This window comes from Bombina bombina, chromosome 2, assembly GCF_027579735.1.
Source record: "Bombina bombina isolate aBomBom1 chromosome 2, aBomBom1.pri, whole genome shotgun sequence".
Lineage (NCBI taxonomy): Eukaryota > Metazoa > Chordata > Amphibia > Anura > Bombinatoridae > Bombina > Bombina bombina.
In genome coordinates, this window is record NC_069500.1 from 522624311 (window position 1) to 522646785 (window position 22475).

The following is a 22475-nucleotide window of genomic DNA, read 5'->3' on the forward strand; positions in this document are numbered from 1 at the left end:
GAAAGTTAGTCGGCATAACTTCCCCCCTCGTCAGATTCCTCTGGTGATACATTTTTTAAAGACAGAAAATGATCTTTATTGCATAAAATGAAATCAGTACATTTGGTACACATTCTAAGAGGGGGTTCCACCATGGCTTTTAAACATAATAAACAAGGAGTTTCTTCTATGTCAGACATGACAGAATAGCAATGAGACTAGCAAGCTTGGAAAACACTTTAAATCAAGTTAACAAGTAAATATAAAAAACGGTACTATGCCTTTAAGAGAAACAAATTTTGTCAGAATTTGAAAAACAGTGAAAAAATGCAGTAAATCAAACGAAATTTTTACAGTGTGTATAATAGGCTAACAGAGCATTGCACCCACTTGCAAATGGATGATTAACCCCTTAGTTCAAAAAAACGGATCAAAAAAACGAAATAGACGTTTTTTTAACAGTCACAACCAACTGCCACAGCAAGCTGTGGCCCTACCTTCCCCAATAAACGACTTTGGAAAGCCTTTGGGCCCTTTAGAGATGTCCTATAGCATTCAGAGGGCCTTTGAGGGAAGCTGGATGTCACAGTTTGTAATTTTAACTGCACCAACTGTAACTTTTATACTACAACAGTGGAAATTGTTTCTAGTCAAAATTTAAGCCAGCCATGTGGAAAAAACTAGGCCCCAATAAAGTTTTATCACCAAAGTATATATAAAAACGATTAAACATGTCACCAAAGTATATATAAAAACGATTAAACATTACCCCTGGGAGTAAGCATGATACCAGTCGTTATTAAATCACTGTATTCAGGCTTAACTTACATTAATCCGGTATCAGCAGCATTTTCTAGTGTTTTCCATCTCTAGAAAAAATTATAACTGCACATACCTGATAGCAGAATAAACTACACGCCATTCTCTCGCTGAAGTTACCTCATCTGTGTAATCCCCTCAGACATATGTGAGAATAGCAATGGATCTTAGTTACAACCTGCTAAGATCATAGAAACCTCAGGCAGATTCTTCTTCTATTTACTGCCTGAGATAAAATAGCACAACTCCGGTACTATTTAAAAATAACAAACTTTTGATTGAAGAAAATAAGCTATATTTAACCACTCTCTCCTACAACGTCCTTGCTTGTTGAGAGTTGCAAGAGAATGACTGGGTATGACAGTTAGGGGAGGAGCTATATTACAGTTCTGCTGTGGGTGTCCTCTTGCAACTTCCTGTTGGGAATGAGAATATCCCACAAGTAATGGATGATCCGTGGACTGGATACACCTTACAAGAGAAATGTGGGTTTTATGCCAGCTTAATAATTCTAGAATAATTCTAGAACATCTTTAGTGTTTTAATAACGTCTCTTTCAGTAATGTCATAAAATCAAGGGGAAGCTGTTTAATTTATAGACATTTCATTGTGAAAGATTTTACTAAAAACAATTCTCTTTAAAAGGGAGATAATAAATTATTTAGGGGGTAGTGATGGTTAGTATCTATTATTATGCTTTAATGAAGGAGCAGTAATGCACTACTGTGAGCTAACTGAACACATAGGGTGAGCCAATGACAAGAGGCATATATGTGCAGCTACTAATCAGCAGCTAACTCTCAGTAGTGCATTGCTTCTCATGCGCCTACATAGGTATGCTTTTCAACAAAGGATTCCAAAAGAACATAGCAAATTAGATATAAATTGGAAAATTGTATACTCTATCTGAATCATAAAAGTTTAATTTTGACTTTACTGTCCCATTAATCATACAAGGGAACTATTAGTGGTATTAAGTTGTAAAATACTGGCAAATAATGAATTAATAAATATGTTTTATTACAGTGATGTGCAGTCACTAGAGGCAGGGCTTCACCTCTCATATGGGCACAAATATTTATTTTTATTGGCTTTAAAAAAAAATATTACAATTTATTTTTCCCTCAGGATTTTTTTTTTCCACAGCTACATGTTGTGCAATGGAGATGCACAAGCAGGTCTGCCGGCTGCTGCCCTCCATAACACAACATGCAGCGCCACCTACTGGATGAAGATCATTGCATGGCCCATAAGTGCTTATTTGAGGCAGGCCTCTTTTGGGCTAACCCAATCCAGTGAGAGGTATCAGTCAGGGGAACTTAGGGTTGGGGCTTGATGTTAAAGGGACACTGTAACCAAAATTTTTCTTTCGTGATTCAGATTGAGCATGAAATTTTAAGCAACTTTCTAATTTACTCCTATTATAAAATGTTCTTCATTCTCTTGGTATCTTTATTTGAAATGCAAGAATGAAAGTTTAGATGCCGGCCCATTGTCCTTGCTGATTGGTGGATACATTCATAAACTAATAAAAAAGTGCTGTCCAGAATACTGAACCGAAAAAAAGCTTAGATGCCTTCTTTTTCAAATAAAGATAGCAAGAGAACAAAGAAAAATTGATAATAGGAGTAAATTAGAAAATTGCTTAAAATTGCATGCTCTTTCTGAATTACAAAAGAAAAATTTTGGGTTCAGTGTCCCTTTAAATCATATAAAACAAAAAAGGAAAAAAACTACTTTCATTTATTTTGTTGCTGCCCTGTGCAGCTGCCAGCTTTGCTTCAGTGAAAAAGAGTTCTGTACTTCCCCTCCAAGTGCAGTGGAATGTGCCACTGTCACTTCCTTACAGAGCAGGAAGAGATGCAGTGAGCAGTGCTTTAGCCACATTTTATTGAAGTAAGTGCTGCAACCTTAGATTTTGCTGAAAGGGATTCTGTTAGTGAAAATTATAATTTAATGAATGTGGTTTAGTGTTTTTTTTACTCTTTTACAGCAGTTTAAGGATCGTTTTTGTATTTTGTTTACTCAAACTTTACACCCTCTACCTAAGCAGCTTGCCTCTGTACTGCACAATAGTTTATAGTCTCATCACTCTCTTTCTAAACTTCTGAACTCTCTGTAGCTCTGCAACTGTGTTTTCTCACAACATTATCTTACTATTATGCTGTTTGTATGGATGAGTTGTTATTTTACCAGAGTAAGCGAGACAAAAAGCATGGTAATGTAAAATGAAACCAAGCATTTTAGAATGAGTTATAGCAAATATTCTCCATGGCTCCTGTAGCTATAGTATTTAATTAAAACCAGGGATTCCTTAGGTGTATGTTGGACAACCCTGATGTAGACAACAAATAATAATTTATTAATGCTCCCATTCATATGTGCTGTTCTGTTTCAGATATTTAAAATAGATTGTATACTATTAGTATTTGATAGTCACTTAAAAATTCAGTGGTGTCTCCCCCCTTTTAGTGGTCCCTCTCCCCCCCCCCTTGTGTGTCTCTCGCTACCCTGTCTCTCTCCTTATGTGTCGTTCCCCCCCATGGTCTCTTTCTCTCTGTCTCTCTTCCTCCCCCTCTGACTCTCATCCTCTGTGTGATTGTGTGTCTCTCTCTAACCATCTCTCTACTTCCCCCCCCCCCCCAAGTGCTTTTCTGTGTTTCGGTCTACCTTTTATTTATTTAATGAATTGGTGGTGCCATCTGAGGATGTGGCTTTATTTAAAGGGGTGGGCTCAAGCGCCCCACCATCTTTTAATTTCACCAGCCGCCACTGGATCAAGACATTTTTATATTTACTGAATAATGAAGGAATCTAAGAGCATAATTTACAGCATTAAAGTCAAAAGTATGTTTTAAACATATTTTAATGGGCCTGGATTTCTAGAACTCATAATCAGAGCAAGCATTTTGTTATCTGGCAAGAGTTTCTGTTACAATCCTTTAGACTAAAATCAGATGTTTACTAAGTTGACCAGTTTTCCAAGACACCATTTAAAAGGGACATGAAACCCATATGTTTTCTTTCATGATTTAGAAAGAGCATACAATTTTAAATAACTTTCCAATTTACATCTAATATCTAATTTTCTTCATTCTTTTGATATCCTTTGTTGAAAATCATATCTAAATATGCTCAGTAGCTGCTGATTGGTGGCTCATGTGATTGGCTCACCCATGTGCATTGCTATTTTTTTTCAACAAAGGATATCTAAAGAATGAAGGCTTATCCTAGCCACTGCCTCACCAGCCTCTGACGTCACCACACGTCACTGTTGTATTATAAGAATTTTGTGGAGTATCCCTCTTTGTAAAATAGCTGCAGCATATCAGTAAAGGGATATACATCCATTTTTTTGACACAAGTTCTTGTGCATTCTCTTTCTATTCGACAGGTGTCTTCTACACGTGCCTTCACAGATCGATTTAGGCTCATCATTCACATTAACAATAAGGAGTTCCCATAATTGCCCTTCACCAGCTGTCGAGTCACCTTTTAATTTGAAGCTACTTAACCTGTCCCAACCTGGCACTGCTCCTATCAGGTTTAACTCCTCTCATTTCTACATGGTCAGCATCAGGTGTGACAAAAAAAAAAAAAAAAGCCTACAAATAACTTGTTAAAACTATTCGTTTTGTTCCCTGCATTTTGTAACATTAACTACTTCAGCGCCTGTAACTTGTAAATTCCTATAGTATTTTCTTTTGTATCTTTTCCTGCAGGTTCATGGATGCTGACTCCCCTGCTTCCTTGCAAGGTAACGGGATTGCTGGTTCTGTGGCAGGAGGAAGCTTGTGTATTTTATTGGCTATAGCATTCACTTTTACTCTTGCTTGGCGCAAACACTGCACACATTCCAGGCGTGTGGGAAATATTTATGAAACACAAAGGACTTGTACAGAACAGATTAAAAATTCCAGTACAGTAAACAGTGAAGCAAAGGAAGTGTGACACTTGGTCACTTGCATGTACACATTATTTAAGAAAATGTACTTATTTATTTGTTATACATTTATTAAATACATGTAGCAAAACAGATTGGATTATACGATCATGTATAAAGCTATCAGAATATCATCCCATTGCCCTTATTTATCAGTCTTTGCCTGCAGTCCCAGCCACTTCCCGATAAAATCTAGCAACAAAGCTCGGGTCCTGTTCTTCCAATCGACGTAGGAATTCATTTCTCTCGTCCTCATCCCAGCTTTGAAACCACTGATCCCACAGTCGCAGCTGACATTGGAATAGATTTGGAGGAGGAGCAGAGAGTTGCAGAGAGTCTAGTCCATCAAGAAGCAGACATAGTTTCCCAGGAACAGTCTTGCAAACAAGATCTTGAAGGAAGCGTTCACGCTGCAGCTCTGTCCATCCAGAGAACCAGTGAAGAACGCAGCGCATCTCCTGAAATGGGACATATGAGATAGGGATCTCTACCTCAGACATGACCTGCAGAGGGGAGACACCATTAGCTTGAGACATTTAAAATAATACAACAAAAAAAATAATAAAAGGTTTCAGTTTAAAGGTTTATAAATTTCAGGATATATTTTCCCTCCAATTTAAAGTGTTTGTTTTCCAATGCTGTGAAATGGAAGTGCACACTGTAGACTTCACAAAGCTGCTACATATATGTATATTTGGCCTCTGCAGAGGAAAGAACATATTGAAAGACAATGGAAGTTCAGAACAAAAATGAGTGTCATACCTTGTCTACTTGAGTAACAAGTCTGGATTGGCTTTCCAAAATTAGGGCAAATAGTGGCTGGAGTTTGGCTATTAAAAAAACAATTGCAGCAAGTAAGATTTGAATTTATTGCAAGACAACAGAAAATACTTGTAATTACCAAACATTACACGGGAAGGCAGCGAAAGATGGCAACTAGTAATAAAGATTAAAGGGACATGAAACTCAAAATTCTCAAAAGAACTTATTTACTTCTATTATCAACATTTTCTTAATTCTCTTGGTATCTAGTGTTGAAAAGCATTGATGAATACTTAGGGGTCTGACCATTTCTGGAGAACTATATGGCAGCACTATTTCCTGCCATGTAGGGCTCCAGATGCCTACCTAGGTATTTCTTGAACACAGAATATCCTAGGAATTAAGCAAATTTGATAATAGCAGTTGGATTATTATTTCTTTAAATGGTATGCCCAGTCTGAATCACAAAAACGTTTTGGTTTCATATCCCTTTAAACCCTCCTAGAACAACTGAGATTTCTTATTAACATACAAATACAATTAACAAGTGTATCCAGAAACAAGAGGCATAATTTTGTAATCTCTCCACACAAAAATATTACATAACTTAGCCCCTAGAAAATGTTCCCTTTATGTATCAGTTACAAAGCATTGCTCTGCTGTAATACATAAGATAGTTTTACATACCTTACGGCTAGGGTAAAGAGAGACAAGAAATAGGTGATGAGTGATGATACAAAGTCCCTGATATTCAAAGATTCTTCAGCTTGGATAGAAAATATATTTCACATTTCACAAAGGCTGATCTCACTGAATTTTCAAAAGAAACATGGCGGAACTCTCCAACACAGCGAGATCTTTCTCATTTATGTATGTGAAGCAGACACAAGCCCAGCGCAATATAGTAGTGCATGATATTAGTTTTTTTACACTTACACTTGGTATATTGTATTTTATAGTTCTAGTCGATAAGTCTGCCCAGAGGGAAGTCTAATTATTTTTTAAACTACAGATGTAGAAACAACCTATTTTGTAAATCATCTTTTATATAAATATTTAAGCTACAGGTGTAGCAATACTATAATTTTAATGGACTACTGTCTTAAATATATCAAAAATATTTTCTGTATAATAAACTACAGATATAGCCACACTATTTGGATAAACTACTTTCCTAAATAAATACAAAATGTCTTCTCTTTAAATTGTGTCTACTTTAAGTATATTTCTTTATATACAGCATTTTAAGTAGAACAGGCATCATTTCCAGTTATTAATTTCCCTTGTTCTTGTCCGTCTATGACCTTAACTTTTACATCTGCAGAGCTTTTTACCCTTGAAAAAGCTACATATAACTGTACATGGCTAAAAACTGGCTCTGGCAAATAGATGCCAACTCTTTCTAAAGTTTGTCCCTGAGCTTTGTTAATGGTCATAGCAAATGCTAATTTAAAGCGACACTGAATCCAAATTTTTTCTTTTGTGATTCAGATAGAGCATGAAATTTTAAGCAACTTTCTAATTTACTCCTATTATCAAATTTACTTTATTCGAAATGCAAGAATGTAAGTTTAGATGCCGGCCCATTTTTGTGAACAACCTGGGTTATCCTTGCTGATTGGTGGATAAATTCATCCACCAATAAAAAAGTGCTGTCCAGAGTTTTGAACCAAAAAATAGCTTAGATGCCATCTTTTCCAAATAAGGATAGCAAGAGAACAAAGAAAATTTGATAATAGGAGTAAATTAGAAAGTTGCATGTTCTATCTGAACCACGAAAGAACAATTTTGGGTTCAGTGTCCCTTTAACTGGATTGCTTGGGGCTAAATCTATTCGGGGAATGAAAACGTTTTGCCCTTCAGCTGTACCTTAATATTTCTGCAATAATTTAATTTTCACGCAGCAATGCTTTCACAACTAATCTGGTGCCATTACAAAGACCTCTTTTGGTGTTAAGATTACGCAAAAGCATAATTCTACCTTTTTTTAAGATTGAGTTTATGAACGGGCATTCATTTAAAAACTCAACTGGGTAATTATCCCTATCTTCCTGCGATTCATCATCAATGGAATCTGTACTTAAAGGGACAGTCAACCATAGAATTGTTATTGTTTTAAAATATAGATAATCCCTTTATTACCCATTCCCCAGTTTTGCACAATCAACAGTTATATTAATATACTTTTTACCTCTGTGATTACCTTGTATCTAGGAACCTTTTTCCAGCCCCCTGATCACATGACTGACTGTTTATTATCTATTGTCTTAAATATAGCATTGCTTTGTGCTAAATCTTAAATAACCCCCTGTGCCTGAACACAGTGTTATCTATATGGCCCACGTGTACTTTCTGTCTCTTTGTGTTGAAAAGAGATTTAAAAAGCATGTGATAAGAGGCAGCCCTCAAAGGCTTAGAAATTAGCATATGAGCCTACCTAAGTTTAGTTTAAACTAAGAATACCAAGCAAATATGACAATAAAAGTAAATTGGAAAGTTGATTAAAATTAAAAGTCCTATCTGAATAATTAAAGTTTAATTTATACTAGACTGTCCATTTAAGTAAGTAGAGGTTTCACCTAACAAACTCAGTACTTCCTCATTGATTTTATCAACAATATTTTTTGGACGTAAAATGGCCATTTTTGAAAACTTAAAAAGCACCAAACATCTCCTTTACAATGGAATCTTTGCATATCATTTGGGATGGAATTTCAAAGATATCTTCATGCAAACCATGCTCGTTTGTCAGTAGTCCATCGCCAAGCTTTAAAAGCCAAGAGCTAAACTCTGGCTCAACAGATTTGACATTATTAGTCAGCTTCAAAAGTTTGAACTTACGCCAGAGTGGATTACATTTTATACCGGCTTCAACTATAGCTGCTCTACTTCCATGTGCAACAACAGGAAGAGTTTGTCTAAAATCACCTCCGAGCAGAATAGTTTTGCCTCCAAAAGGTTTGTTGTTCATCAACTCTTGAAGGAGTTTGTCGACACATCCAAGTGCATCACTGGAAGACATGGTTGATTCATCCCAAATAATAATCTTTGCACTACGGATCAATTGCGCATCATTAGAGGTTTGCCTCATGGAAGATGTTGAAGTATTCACCAGAGGAACTGGCAACTTAAACTGTAAGTGGTATGTTCGTCCACCTTCCAGCAAATTTGCTGCAATACCTGTGTGAAGTAACTGGTAATGCTACCTCACTATTCCCTCTAATTGTCCACAACAGAGTCTTGTACAGGTAAGTTTTTCCACTTCCACCTGGACCATCAAGGAAATAACACCTTTGTGGTAAACTGTCATTTTCTGATGCAGCAATTATTTCTTCAAAACTCTCTTTGAAGGTTATTAAAAGATGCCTTCATTTGGACTCCAGTATAACTTTCAAAAGAAGCATCATAGAGATCTCTGGGATTTTCAGGTAAATTGTTTGGAGGATTTGGTAAACCAAAATCTTGACATTTTTTTTCCATTAACAATTAATATATCCTGAATATTTCCAATTGCATAATTTAAGCAATTTTGACACTCTGATGTGTGACCTTGATGTCTTGAAAAGTCTTAAAAAAAAATTTTCTTTGATCTTTTCAAAAAGCTCTTTAGCATTTGGTGGAGATGCTAAAGCACAAATATGAGCAAAAAGCTCTAAGTAGTGGAGGCATCATTTTACTTGCAGCTTCATGAAGAGTTACATCCCAAGACTGATCAGCTTTAAAAAAAAAAAGACGTTTTTGAGCTGCTTCTTTAAATGTGTGAAATTGAACACCATCAACTGTATGAATATCTTCAAAAGAAGTTGCTCCTTTAACATTAAGTAAAAGCAAAATCTCTCAACATCTGAAATTAAACTTACAGAGTACATACAAACAAATGTACTCAGGAATTCCGTAAATCGGTTGAATCAATAAAAAACAGTCTTTATTTCAAAGATTAAAAGTACACACAGGATAGGTAGTGACTGGTCTTACGCGTTTCTGCAGACTGCCGTAATCATAGACCTAAGGATTGTTAGTCAATTTGCAGTTTAAAAAGGTTACAAAACAGTATCATTGGTTAGATAATAATTAAGCACCTGCTATACCTAAACACAAATGTTCTCTCGCTATGGAAACAGACCTAAAACGAAAAATAGAGCAGAAGAAGTAGAGCAGCAAAAAAATAATACAGAAAACCATAAATTGCAACGCCAGTTCAAATAAGAATATGCAAAATTATATAAACACAATGAGTGTATACTGTAAGCAAGCAAATTGATATTCTTATATTTTAGAATATGAACATAAGGAAAATATTTGAATGACTATCGTATTTACACACATATCTCTGCGTAGCCTAAACATACTTAATAGATGTCATAAAAGGCAACAAAAGGACATTCTCTAAGCATTCTTCTAGAAGAAAAAAGTCACAGTGATACACATAAACAAACAAACAAGGATATACATATAAAATGTATAAACTCTCAGTGGCAAATCCCACTGAGCAGCGTTGTTCATTTTTGATATACCCAAGGTGCTCTCTGATTCTTGTTCTAAACATCCCTGGTGGTCATACCTACATATTGTAAATTGTGGGCTACACACTCCACAAGGTATACCACGAAGGACGCTAAACAATTAATACAGCCCTTAGTTTGAAAGTCTTTATCAGTGGTGAATGACTGGAAGGAACTTCCTACTTTGATAAATTCACACGCTTTACAACATCTACTTCCACATCTATAAGTACCATTGGTAGTTAACAAAGTGCTTGTGGGACTGGCACTAGGTAGTTGACTAGGGGACAACAAATTACCCAGTGTTAAATTCTTATAGATGTGGAAGTAGACGTTGTAAAGCGTGTGAATTTATCAAAGTAGGAAGTTCCTTCCAGTCATTCACCACTGGTCAAACCTTTCAAACTAAGGGCTGTATTAATTGTTCAGCGTCCTTCGTGGTATACCTTGTGGAGTGTGTAGCCCACAATTTACAATATGTAGGTATGACCACCAGGGACAATAGAACAAGAATCAGAGAGCACCTTGGGTATATCAAAAATGAACAACGCTGCTCAGAATTGCCCAGACACTTTTTGGATGCACATGATGGAAAAGTACAAAGCTTTAAATGGTGTGCTATCGAACATATCAATAATCTTTATAGAGGAGGTGACAAACTTAAAATTCTGTCAAGGCAAGAGGTATTTTGGATTTTTAAACTGTCCACTCACATGCCAAAGGGCTTTAATTCAGAGTTCGACCTCATAAACTATTGGGAATGATCAACTCCATACATATAGGGATTTACCACAGAGTTTATACATTTATATGTATATCCTTGTTTATTTATTTATTTATTAATTTATGCGTATCACTGTGACTTTTTTCTTCTAGAAGAATGCTTAGAGAATGTCCTTTAGTTGCCTTTTATGAAATCGATTAAGTATGTTTAGGCTACGCAGAGATATATGTATTTATTTATTTGTGTGTAAATACGATATTCATTCAAATATTTTTCTTATGTTCATATTCTAAAATATAATAATATCAATTTGCTTGCTTACAGTATACACTCATTGTGTTTATATAATTTTGCATATTCTTATTTGAACTCTTGCATATTCTTATTTGAACTTATTTGCTCTATTTCTGCTCTATTTTTCGTTTATTAGGTCTGTTTCCATAGCGAGAGAACATTTGTGTTTAGGTATAGCAGGTGCTTAATTATTATCTAACCAATGATACTGTTTTGTAACCTTTTTAAACTGCTAATTGACTAACAATCCTTAGGTCTATGATTACGGCAGTCTGCCGAAACGCGTAAGACCAGTCACTACCTATCCTGTGTGTACTTTTAATCTTTGAAATAAAGACTGTTTTTTATTGATTCAACCGATTACGGAGTTCCTGAGTACATTTGTTTGTTTGTACTACTCTTTGTGGTCTGCGAGGAGTTCCACACCACACTCAGGACATATCGTTATTGGATCCCAAGGCTCCTGAAAGTGTTTATTTTTGGGATTTACCACTCTCTCTATGGTATTTGGTTTCACCTCTTATGAAGATGCTGCTGATTGGATACAGCGGACTCGTCATTTGACACACCCCACGCACACCCCCTTGTGTATCGGAGATTGACTTGCCCCAGGAGGGGAGCGCGGCTCTACGTGCTGACGTCCCGGGACTTGTTTCTTCAGAGGTATGTGCCGCTGATGGTTCCTAGTGGCAACCGGGTTTGCCGGAACCAGAGAGCGTTTTGCTGGATACCGAATGGGTACTGGGTGATGTGCTTTACTCCGGAGGTGAGACTTTATATAGTCCTTGTGTTTTGGAGTTACGTTTGTGTACCTGTGATTAGAGTGGCCTTTTCTAAAGATATACACCGCTGCATTTTTCAGATCAGTACATACAACCAATAGTGTTATTTGCTTGATCTTGTACTCTTTTTTTTTTTTTCCCCCCATGTTGTCTTTTGATGGAAAACAAAATGCTGAGGTATATCGGTGTAAAGATATGCATGAGCTGACAAACCTTCCTTGTTTAATTTAAAGGGACAGTCAACACCAGAATTTTTGTTGTTTAAAAAGATAGATAATCCCTTTATTACCCAGATTTGCATAACCAACACAGTTATAATACACTTTTTACTTCTGTGACTAACTGGTATCTAAGAATCTTCAGACCGCCCCATATCACATGACTTTTAGTTATTACTATACTTTTAGTTATTATCTATGGACTTGCATTTTAGCCAATTAGTGCAGTGTCTGCCACTAGCCATGGGCGTGATTACAATGTTATCTATATGGCTGACATGAACTAGCTCTCCCCTGCTGTGAAAAGCTAATAAAAAGAGGCGGCCTTCAAGGGTTTAACAATTATCATATTAGCCTTCCTAGGTTTGCTTTCAACTAGAATACCATGAGAACAAAGCAAAATTGTTGATAAAAGTAAATTGAAAAGTTGTTTAAAATTACATGCCCTATTTGAAAAATGAAAGTTTTTTTTTTTGGACTTGATTGTCCCTTTAAACCAGGGGTGTCCAAACTTTGCTCTCCAGAGGTTTTGGAACTACATTTCCGATGATGCTCAGCCAGCATTTTATCTAGCTGAGCATCATGGGAAATGTAGTTCCAAAACCTCTGGAGAGCAAAGTTTGGACACCCCTGCTTTAAACCAAGCAATCAAAGCTGTGTCTCTATAATGTGTTCTTTCTACTGCAGTTTCAATATTGTCTTCAGTAAAATATACTGACTGTTCTCCAGGAAGGTGAACTTGTAATCGCACAATCGTATGCGATTGATGGTGCATATGAAAGCCAAAAAGACGCCATGAAGCTTCTGGAGCAACAACATATCTTGAATCCATAAATGATCTTATCTCATCATGAAGAAGTGTTTCAAGTTCTTTAATTGCAATATTTGCACATTCATGCCCTTTATAAATATATTTAAATATGTACTTTACACTTTTTATAGAAGCACAGCTTTCAATTTTAATATGGCAGTTGTATTTTAATGTCAAGTATGGGTTGTATGGTACAACCCAAGAGTTATCTATTTTTTTTACCATTTATTTCAATTGAAAGACTTTTTTTGCTTCTCTTGTAACGTGGATAACCATCTACATTGATTAATGTTTCTTCTTGGAAAGAGTTTGGAGCTTGCTTAGAGCAAACCCCATCAACCATAGATGGTAATCTTAGATTATGCTGCCGGCAAGGCCCATGTATCATGTGTTTAGTAACAATTGGATGTAACCATGGATTGACTTCAATGTCAGGTATTTCAGCACAAATAAGATTAAAAATGCACAAGTTATTGATAGCTTTATCTTGTGCACATAATATATGCAAAATATGTGCATAAGGTAACCCGCGTTTTTGAAATTCACTTACATGAACTTTGGCAGCTGGTTTACCCAAAACAGGTTTCTCTGTGATATCATCAAGAAGTTCTTGAAGTTTTAAATGAAAAACTCTTGCCACTAAATCAGGTCAAAATTCAACTGCTTGACCTTCTTTCAGATTAAGAACGTCAGACCATTTTGGGTTATGTCAGTTATATAAAAATAAATAAAAAAATAAATAATAAATCAGGCTTCCCATACTTTCTTACAATAGAAATAGCATCTTGGTAATTCTGTACCATGTTTCTGGGAATACCTTGGAATGTAGATGGAAGTATAACTGCTTTGCCTGGAAGTAAGCCCTGCTCTGGCAGCTACATTTTGAAGATGGTCCATGAGACCTGTATACTTTTAAACCCTTAATTTTGACTGATTTTGTATTGCATAGTTAAAACGATTACCTTCGGTTTTAACATATGCATCTACAAAGTACTGCTGAGTCAATTTCCCAGCACTCAGAAATGTGTTAAACTCGTGATGGATGGAAAGTATATACCCATAAAATTGCATTTGTGTGACCCTTTCTCTTGGCTTTGCTAAGGATTGAGTTCTTATATTTCTAACTGTAGTAGGGTTATAATTAAATTTAATTTTAGGTGACCAACTTTGATCCCCAAAAGGTAAAAGAAGTGGATACAACATTGGTTCCAAATTTGGATCTAAAATACTTATCCTTTGTTTTTTTTTTCATTGTTTGTACTTCGCATTTTGGAAAATAGCTACCTCATTACCGAGGAGCATTATATCTACGTTGATCGTTTTTGCAATCTTGTACTATTGCCATGGTCACAGTTGCAGGTGTAACACCATTTCAAGATGCATCTTCTAAACATTCTTGTTCTACTTCATATAACATTTTACATGCTTCTTCAAAAGGATTGTTTAAAGCCATAAAAGAACTCAACTCAGTCATTAATTCAGGGTTGCAATTTGTATTTTCCTCAATCTTAAGGCGCTGTTGTGCAACCTCATCTGGCTCAAGAATATACAGTTGTGCAAACTTTCTATTATCCTCATTAGAAGGATGTAGTGATCCAGTTCTGTGATATATTTGTCCATTAATTCTAAAATCGTACAGACCATAACCGGGAGGAGGAGCAATATTCGCCCCCCATTGAAGCAAATGCTAATGAATTATTAAAAGATCTAATATTTTTGTAAATTTGTTTTGAATGTTTATGAATTCCTGTCATTAAGCTTTCTATTAAAAGGAGCAATAGCTTCAATATTTACTTATCCTTTGCTGCAGCATTGACTAAATAATTTGTCTAATGGCTACTCTTTTGCAAAATGTAATGCATCACAGTTGCTGCATATAACATTTAGCTCTCAACAGTTATGATTATCAAATGAATCATATCTCGCAAGTGCTGCAATGTGTCGAGTATGTTTTGCCAAATTTGTACAATGACTTTTTACATAACTTGCACTAAGTTTCCTTTTATGTTCCCTTTCTGTATTGCTTATGCTAAGCTGCTTTTGTGTTTCTGATTTTTCATTTTCTGAACGTGCTTTTCTATGAGCATAAGCATTTTTTTGTTGTTCTTTATGGCTCTGATTTTCTGTCATTTTTGCTCTCTCTTTTCTTCTCTGAACTGTTTTTGATTCCCTTAAATGGGCCCTTTCTTCATCAGTTTTTTTTTATCCTCTCATTTCGTCTTTTTAGCATCAGATTGTTCTTCTAAAGATAACTTTCTTTTAGGGGGCAAGTATATATATATATATATATATATATATATATATATATATATATACACACACACATACATACATACACATATACTAATCTAATCTATATCTATATTTTCTCTTGAATAATTATCTGTAACATCATGGATAACACAAGGGAAGAATGTTATGTATTGGGAAATTTTAATGATGATGTTTCTGAAACTTGGAATGAAATAATATATACAATTGACAGCTTGTTTTTTGAAATTGATGCTCTCAGAAAAAGACATCAAATTGGACTTGGACCTTAAATCATTTGCTATATACAAAAATGACAATCGCATAACTAGAGGTCATCGTATTAAAAAATTTCCATTGTTTGTGACTTATGATACAGAATTTGTCTCTAAATGGAACAGCATCTTGGATGCATGTTCATTTGCATTAATAGATTTGCTCATAGAGCATAAGAAAAAACAGAGATCTGAGCTGCTTCTAGAGATGAAAGAGGTTCAAAATAAATTAAAAGATTTCAAAAGCCATAAGGATTTCCAAGAATATGACAGGAAGTTTGAAACAACCATGCGTACATTCAAACAGGAAATATGGCAATTTAAGTCACGAAAGGAGGTCAAGAGACAAGAGGGATTATGACCAGAAGCAAGTCTAAAGGTTTTAGTGGCCGATTCATAATCAGTTTAATTTATCAGGTAAGCATAAATTTACTTTTCTTCTATAAGGTACGACGAGTCCACGGATTCATCCTTTACTTGTGGGATACAATACCAAAGCTACAGGACAGGGATGGACAAGACAGATGGTTAAACAGAAGGCACCACTGCTTGAAGAACTTTTCTTCCAAAAATAGCCTCCGAAGAAGCAAAAGTATCAAATTTGTAAAATTTGGAAAAGGTATGAAGTGAAGACCAAGTCGCAGCCTTACAAATCTGTTCAACAGAAGCATCATTTTTAAACACAGAGAAGGAACAACAATTTCCTGATTGATATTCCTATTAGTAACAACCTTAGGAAGGAATCCAGGTTTGGTACGCAAAACCACCTTATCAGCATGGAAAACAAGATAAGGCGAGTCGCATTGCAATGCAGATAATTCAGAAACTCTTCGAGCCGAAGAGATAGCAACTAAAAACAGAACTTTCCAAGATAGAAGCTTAATATCTATGGAATGCATAGGTTCAAATGGAACCCCTTGAAGAACTTTAAGAACTAAATTCAATCTCCATGGCGGAGCAACAGGTTTAAACACAGGCTTGATTCTAACTAAAGCCTGACAGAACTACTGAACGTCTGGAACATCTGCCAGATGCTTGTGCAGTAGAATTGATAAGGCAGATATCTGTCCCTTTAACTAGCTGATAGCCCCTTCTCCAATCCTTCTTGGAGAAAGGACAAAATCCTAGGAATCCTGATCTTACTCCACGAGTAGCCTTTGGATTTGCACCAATAAAGATATTTACGCCATATCTTATGATAAATTTTCCTAGTGACAGGCTTTCGAGCCTGAATCAAGGTATCTATGACCGACTCAGAGAAACCCCGCTTGGATAAAATCAAGCGTTCAATCTCCAAGCAGTCAGCCGCAGAGAAAGCAGATTTGGATGCTGGAACGGACCTTGAATGAGAAGGTCCTGTCTCAGTGGCAGAGTCCATGGTGGACGAGATGACATGTCCACCAGGTCTGCATACCAAGTCCTGCGTGGCCACGCAGGTGCTATCAAAATCATCGAAGCTCTCTCCTGTTTGATTCTGGCAATCAAACGAGGAAGGAGAGGAAATGGTGGAAACACATAAGCCAGGTTGAATGACCAGGGTACTGCTAGAGCATCTATCAGCACTGCCTGAGGATCCCTTGACCTGGACCCGTAACAAGGAAGTTTGGCGTTCTGACGAGACGCCATCAGATCCAATTCTGGTGTGCCCCATTGCTGAATCAATTGTGCAAACACCTCCGGATGGAGTTCCCACTCCCCCGGATGAAAAGTCTGACGACTTAGAAAATCCGCTTCCCAGTTCTCCACTCCTGGGATATAGATTGCTGATAGATGGCAAGAGTGAGTCTCTGCCCATCTAATTATTTTGGTAACCTCTATCATCGGTAGAGAACTCTTTGTTCCCCCCTGATGATTGATATATGCTATAGTCGTGACATTGTCCGACTGGAATCTTATGAATCTGGCCGAAGCCAGCTGAGGCCACGCCAGAAGCACGTTGAATATCGCTCTCAGGTCTAGAATATTTATCGGGAGGAAAGCCTCCTCCTGAGTCCACAAACCCTGTGCTTTCAGGGAATTCCAGACTGCACCCCAGCCCAATAGGCTGGCGTCCGTCGTCACTATGACCCATGATGGCCTGCGGAAACACATTCCCTGGGACAGATGATCCTGTGACAACCACCAAAGAAGAGAGTCTCTGGTCTCTTGATCCAGATTTATCTGAGGAGATAAATCTGCATAATCCCCATTCCACTGTTTGAGCATGCATAGCAGTGGTCTGAGATGCAAGCGAGCAAACGGAACTATGTCCATTGCCGCTACCATTAGTCCGATTACCTCCATACACTGAGCCACTGACAGCCGAGGAATGGAATGAAGAGCTCGGCAGATGGTTAAAATCTTTGATTTCCTGACCTCCGTCAGAAAAATTTTCATGTCCACCGAATCTATCAGAGTTCCCAGAAATGGAACTCTTGTGAGAGGGATAAGTGAACTCTTTTTTACGTTCACCTTCCACCCGTGAGATCTTAGAAAAGTCAACACGATGTCCATGTGAGACTTGGCTAGTTGGCAAGTCGAAGCCTGAATCAAGATATCGTCCAGATAAGGCGCTACAGCTATGCCCCGCGGCCTTAGAACCGGCAGAAGGGACCCTAGCACCTTTGTGAAAATTCTGGGAGCTGTGGCCAACCCGAAGGGAAGAGCCACAAACTGGTAATGCTTGTCCAGAAAGGCGAACCTGAGGAACTGGTGACGATCTTTGTGGATAGGTATGTGTAGATACGCATCCTTTAAGTCCACAGTGGTCATATATTGACCCTCCTGGATCATTGGTAAAATAGTCTGAATGATCTCCATCTTGAAGGATGGGACTCTGAGGAAATTGTTTAGGATCTTGAGATCTAAAATTGGTCTGAAGGTTCCCTCTTTTTTGGGAACCACAAACAGATTGGAGTAGAACCCCTGCCCCTGTTCTGTTTTTGGAACTGGGCAGATCACTCCCATGGTATATAGGTCTTCTACACAGCGAAAGAACGCCTCTCTTTTTGTCTGGTTTACAGACAATTGAGAAAGATGGAATCTCCCCCTTGGAGGAGAATCTTTGAAATATAGAAGATACCCCTGGGTTACGATTTCTAAAGTCCAGGAGTCCTGAACGTCTCTTGCCCAAGCCTGAGCAAAGAGAGAAAGTCTGCCCCCTACTAGATCCGGTCCCGGATCGGGGGCTACCCCTTCATGCTGTCTTTGTGGCCTGTTTACCCTTGTTCCAAGTCTGGTTAGGTCTCCAGACTGACTTGGATTGAGCAAAATTCCCCTCTTGCTTTGCAGCAGGGGAAGAGGTAGAGGGACCACCTTTGAAGTTTCGAAAGGAATGAAAATTATTTTGTTTGGTCCTCATCTTATTTGTCTTATCCTGAGGAAGGGCATGGCCTTTCCCTCCAATGATGTCTGAAATGATCTCTTTGAGTTCAGGCCCGAATAGGGTCTTACCCTTGAAAGGGATGGCTAAAAGCTTAGATTTTGATGACACATCAGCAGACCAGGACTTAAGCCATAACGCTCTACGCGCTAAAATGGCAAAACCTGAATTCTTTGCCGCTAATTTAGCCAGTTGAAAAGCGGCACCTGTAATGAAAGAATTAGCTAGCTTGAGAGCCCTAATTCTATACAGAATATCATCTAATGGGGTCTCAACATAAAGAGCCTCCTCCAGAGCCTCGAACCAAAAAGAAGCTGCAGTAGTTACAGGAACAATGCAAGCTATAGGTTGGAGAAGAAAACCCTGATGAACAAATATTTTCTTTAGGAGACCCTCTAATTTTGTATCCATAGGATCTTTGAAAGCACAACTGTCCTCAATAGGTATAGTTGTATGCTTAGCCAGGGTAGAAATAGCTCCCTCCACCTTAGGGACAGTCTGCCACGAGTCCCGCATGGTGTCGTATATGGGAAATATTTTCTTAAAAGTAGGAGGGGGAGAGGGGGGCGGAGCTAACTGCCGTGCAGAGTGGACGTCTCAGGCTAGAGCTCCTCTCAACTTATTAGTATAAAATAAATTTAAAGTCTATTTTGCCCTAAAAAAGTATACTATTTTACTTGCCCTAGGTGTCCTGTCCTATACCCTTGACAGGCACCCTGCTTTGGGGTTTCAGCAGAACTTTTTTCTCCTTTGTGCAGTGACCGGAGCTGATTCACCTACCAGCCCGCCACACATCTACCCACTTGTGATTGCCGACTGTACCGGAGGGTCGGGGCTCCGCTCCGGTACTAGCGACACTGACCTGGGACCTGTCGCATTAGATAGGTGTGAGCAGGACAGCCAGCGGTGAGCAGCGCAGTCAGCGGTGAGCGGGACGGGGCGCTGGGACCGGCGTGTCCTGGTAAGGAAGCAGCGGGCCACGTCTGGCCTCACAGGAGGGACCCGATCCGATCTGCAGAAGGAGACTGGTGGCCACCGCAGACGGGGCACAGCCTTAGATCCCTGCTCTGCCCGGCGGCTGCATTGAAGAAGAAAGCAGCGGGAATAGCCGACATCTTGCCGACCCGGCCTTGCTCCCTAACGTCAGGCAGCAGGGTGGGTTGGATATAGGAGCCTGAGCAGGACTGCTACCCAGACCACCCCTTCTACTCTCGGGAAGAGACACGGGAAAAGACTTTGCCTATACAATAGGCCTTGCCGGAGCAGCCATCAGACGAGACCTCAGCAGGGATTGGGTGAGTCACAGTTTTTGCAACGCAACATTTCTGCTGCACAGGGGACCCTCTTATTTGATGCTTCACTCTGCCTAACTGAGAGGGGATAATTACCATTGGAAACAACGGCAGCCTTTACTTTATTACCCTAGCCAGGGTGTTACTTTGGGTGCTGGGAAAGGTGTACTCTGAGGAGGCCTCTATTGTGTACCACTAGGCCCACTAGACTCTCAACTTAATTAAGATCTGACCTGAGTTTCCCCTGGCAGCCTAGGTGTCACTAACATTACAGAAGGCGCAGCACAACACCTCATGGACATTTAGTACCAAGCTGCCTGAATTCAGATAGTGCTGGGCAGGGGGTACAGATTCAGCCCTATTCCCTTAGTGTCATTGCAAGGAGCTTACACCTTCTAACCTGCTTGGGGGTTAAACTGCGTCACGGATCTGCAATCACCCTCCTGTGCTCACGCAGACTCCCTTATCCATAACCCTCCTGTACACCTTACAGAACTACTACTGCTATAGGAGGCTGCTCATTTAGTTTACTCTTCCTGCTATGTGAACTGACACTCTCCTGGCATTTCCCTTTTGCTGCACTACCAAGACCACAAACCGAGTCTCAGACCCACTCAGCTGCATTCCTAACTTCCCTTTTAGAGAGAGGCCCCTGCCTAGGAGAGTAGCCACAACAGCACTTAACTTCTGGATCCTTTGCTTGTAAGTTGCTGTCGCTGACAACTTGCTTCCCTGCTTATGTGACATTTTGAGCATCTGTGTCCTTGGCAAAGCACAAGCAATCGTCCACACTTACTAACTCTCATTGGACTGCATAAACCTGCCATTCCAGCAAATAACAGTTCAAGGGCACCGATATATTTACACCTACGTGTTGCAGGCACCTTAATTACCACTTTCCTGCCACCTTCTTTCAGGACATTCATAAGCTTCTCAAGAGGCTTACCTTCCACACGGCAGCCCAGGCTACTGGTTGCTGCTGACTGTATCAATAAAGGGTACTGATCTGGAACTGTGATTGTTTGTGCTGCTGCGCCAGCTTATGATTCTCTGTGGCCCTAGCACAGAGTGGAGTGTCTTATTTTTATTTTAATTAAGTGTTTTGCCATAACATAACCTGTACGTCTTCTTTTCAGGACAGGGGGACCCACACTGCTCAGACCCTAGCCTCTCCTGTCTGTCTGCTGCACATAGGCTGTTTGCGGATTAAGGGAGTGGTCAAACCCAGCCTCTTGCCCTGTGAGTGGATTGACAGGAGACACAGACTCTGGTAGTGCACGTTGGCAAACCCATCTAAGTGTTAATCATTTTTGCTCTGGCTAAACCCTCCCCTTCGGACTCCCCCTTTCCGGTCTGCTCACGTAGGCTGGTCACCTCCACTTTCCCTTTTCCCTTCCAATAGGTCGTAACCCCCTTCCCTGGGTCCGAGGGGGAATACCTCATCTAGGCTTAACTGAGGTGTCTCATTATAAATTAAAGGTAAATAATAACAGTAGGCTCCGCTGGGCCTCTGTTTCTGCGTGGCCCGGTGTCTTGAGCTAATTGCTCAGAGTTGTAGGGCAGTGTTCTGCTCATAGGCGCCGCCATGTGGAGATAGAGGTCGTAAGTGGACGCCCGGCCCCACTCAGTCATGTAATACTAATGTGCAAGTGTATTTTCCTTTTTCAAATTTGTCAACCTGCTGGGCCTACACGTCTCCTTAGCAATCTCTAAACTCTAGTCTCAACTGCTTAGAACAGGATACTCTCTCCTAATTTGAAAATGCCCCACAACACTAAGAGACACTCGAAAACACCAGGCCAAGTACAGAAAACTGTCCGGGACCACTTCACGCAACCAACCAAAAACCGGAATGAAGACCTACTTGAGGATCAGAGTGACTCTGAATCCCTTGGGGATGGATCCCAACCTGACCTTACACCTCAGGTCAGATCACAACACCTGATCACAGAGGACACCCTCAAAAAAATGCTTGCAAACCAAACCATCTCCATAACTAAGGAAATTCAGCGCAATCATGCTGAACTCCGCAAGGACATCTCTGAGATTGGGGACAGAGTGGACTCCCTGGAAAGAAAACAGGACGACCTTGCTACTGACCATACCAACCTGTTGGCATACTCGGAATCTCTGGCAGACCAGATCAGCCAACTGGAATTTAAACTCGCCGATGTGGAGGATAGGGCCCGCAGAAACAACGTAAGATTCAGAGGAATCCCGGAAGACATTCAACCTGCAGAACTTCAAACCTTCCTGAAGGACCTATTTAGGGACCTGTTGGGCCCAACAGATGGACTTAACGATACCATGGAAAGAGCTCATAGAGCCTTACGACCTAGAACTGTCTCACAAGAGAAACCGAGAGACGTCATAGTCTGTTTTCATAGCTTTCCATTCAAAGACAGGCTCATGCAGGCGGCCTTCAGGAAACCGCAGATATCAGAGAAGTTCAAAGACATACAG

The 22475-nt window shown here is 39.1% G+C and overlaps 2 protein-coding genes across 4 annotated transcripts in view; one reads left to right on the forward strand and one right to left on the reverse strand.

Annotated features, from left to right (window-relative positions):
- The window catches only part of CIROP (ciliated left-right organizer metallopeptidase), a 33198-nt gene extending 28850 nt beyond the window's left edge, over positions 1-4348 (forward strand). The window contains exons 14-15 of the mRNA XM_053699953.1: positions 4193-4280; positions 4343-4348. Of these exons, the coding sequence (XP_053555928.1) occupies positions 4193-4280; positions 4343-4348 (94 nt within the window). The remainder of the gene's footprint in view (positions 1-4192; positions 4281-4342) is intronic.
- A 425-nt stretch (positions 4349-4773) lies between these two features.
- C2H14orf119 (chromosome 2 C14orf119 homolog) overlaps positions 4774-22475 on the reverse strand; it is a 40837-nt gene continuing 23135 nt past the window's right edge. For 2 of the 3 annotated variants that reach the window (XM_053702297.1, XM_053702299.1), the window contains exon 3: positions 4774-5244. In XM_053702297.1, coding sequence (XP_053558272.1) covers positions 4894-5241 — 348 coding nt within the window. In that variant the 5' untranslated portion in view covers positions 5242-5244 and the 3' untranslated portion in view covers positions 4774-4893. Of the gene's footprint in view, positions 5245-5503; positions 5572-22475 lie in introns of all 3 variants that reach the window. The other variant, XM_053702298.1, reaches the window with a different exon arrangement.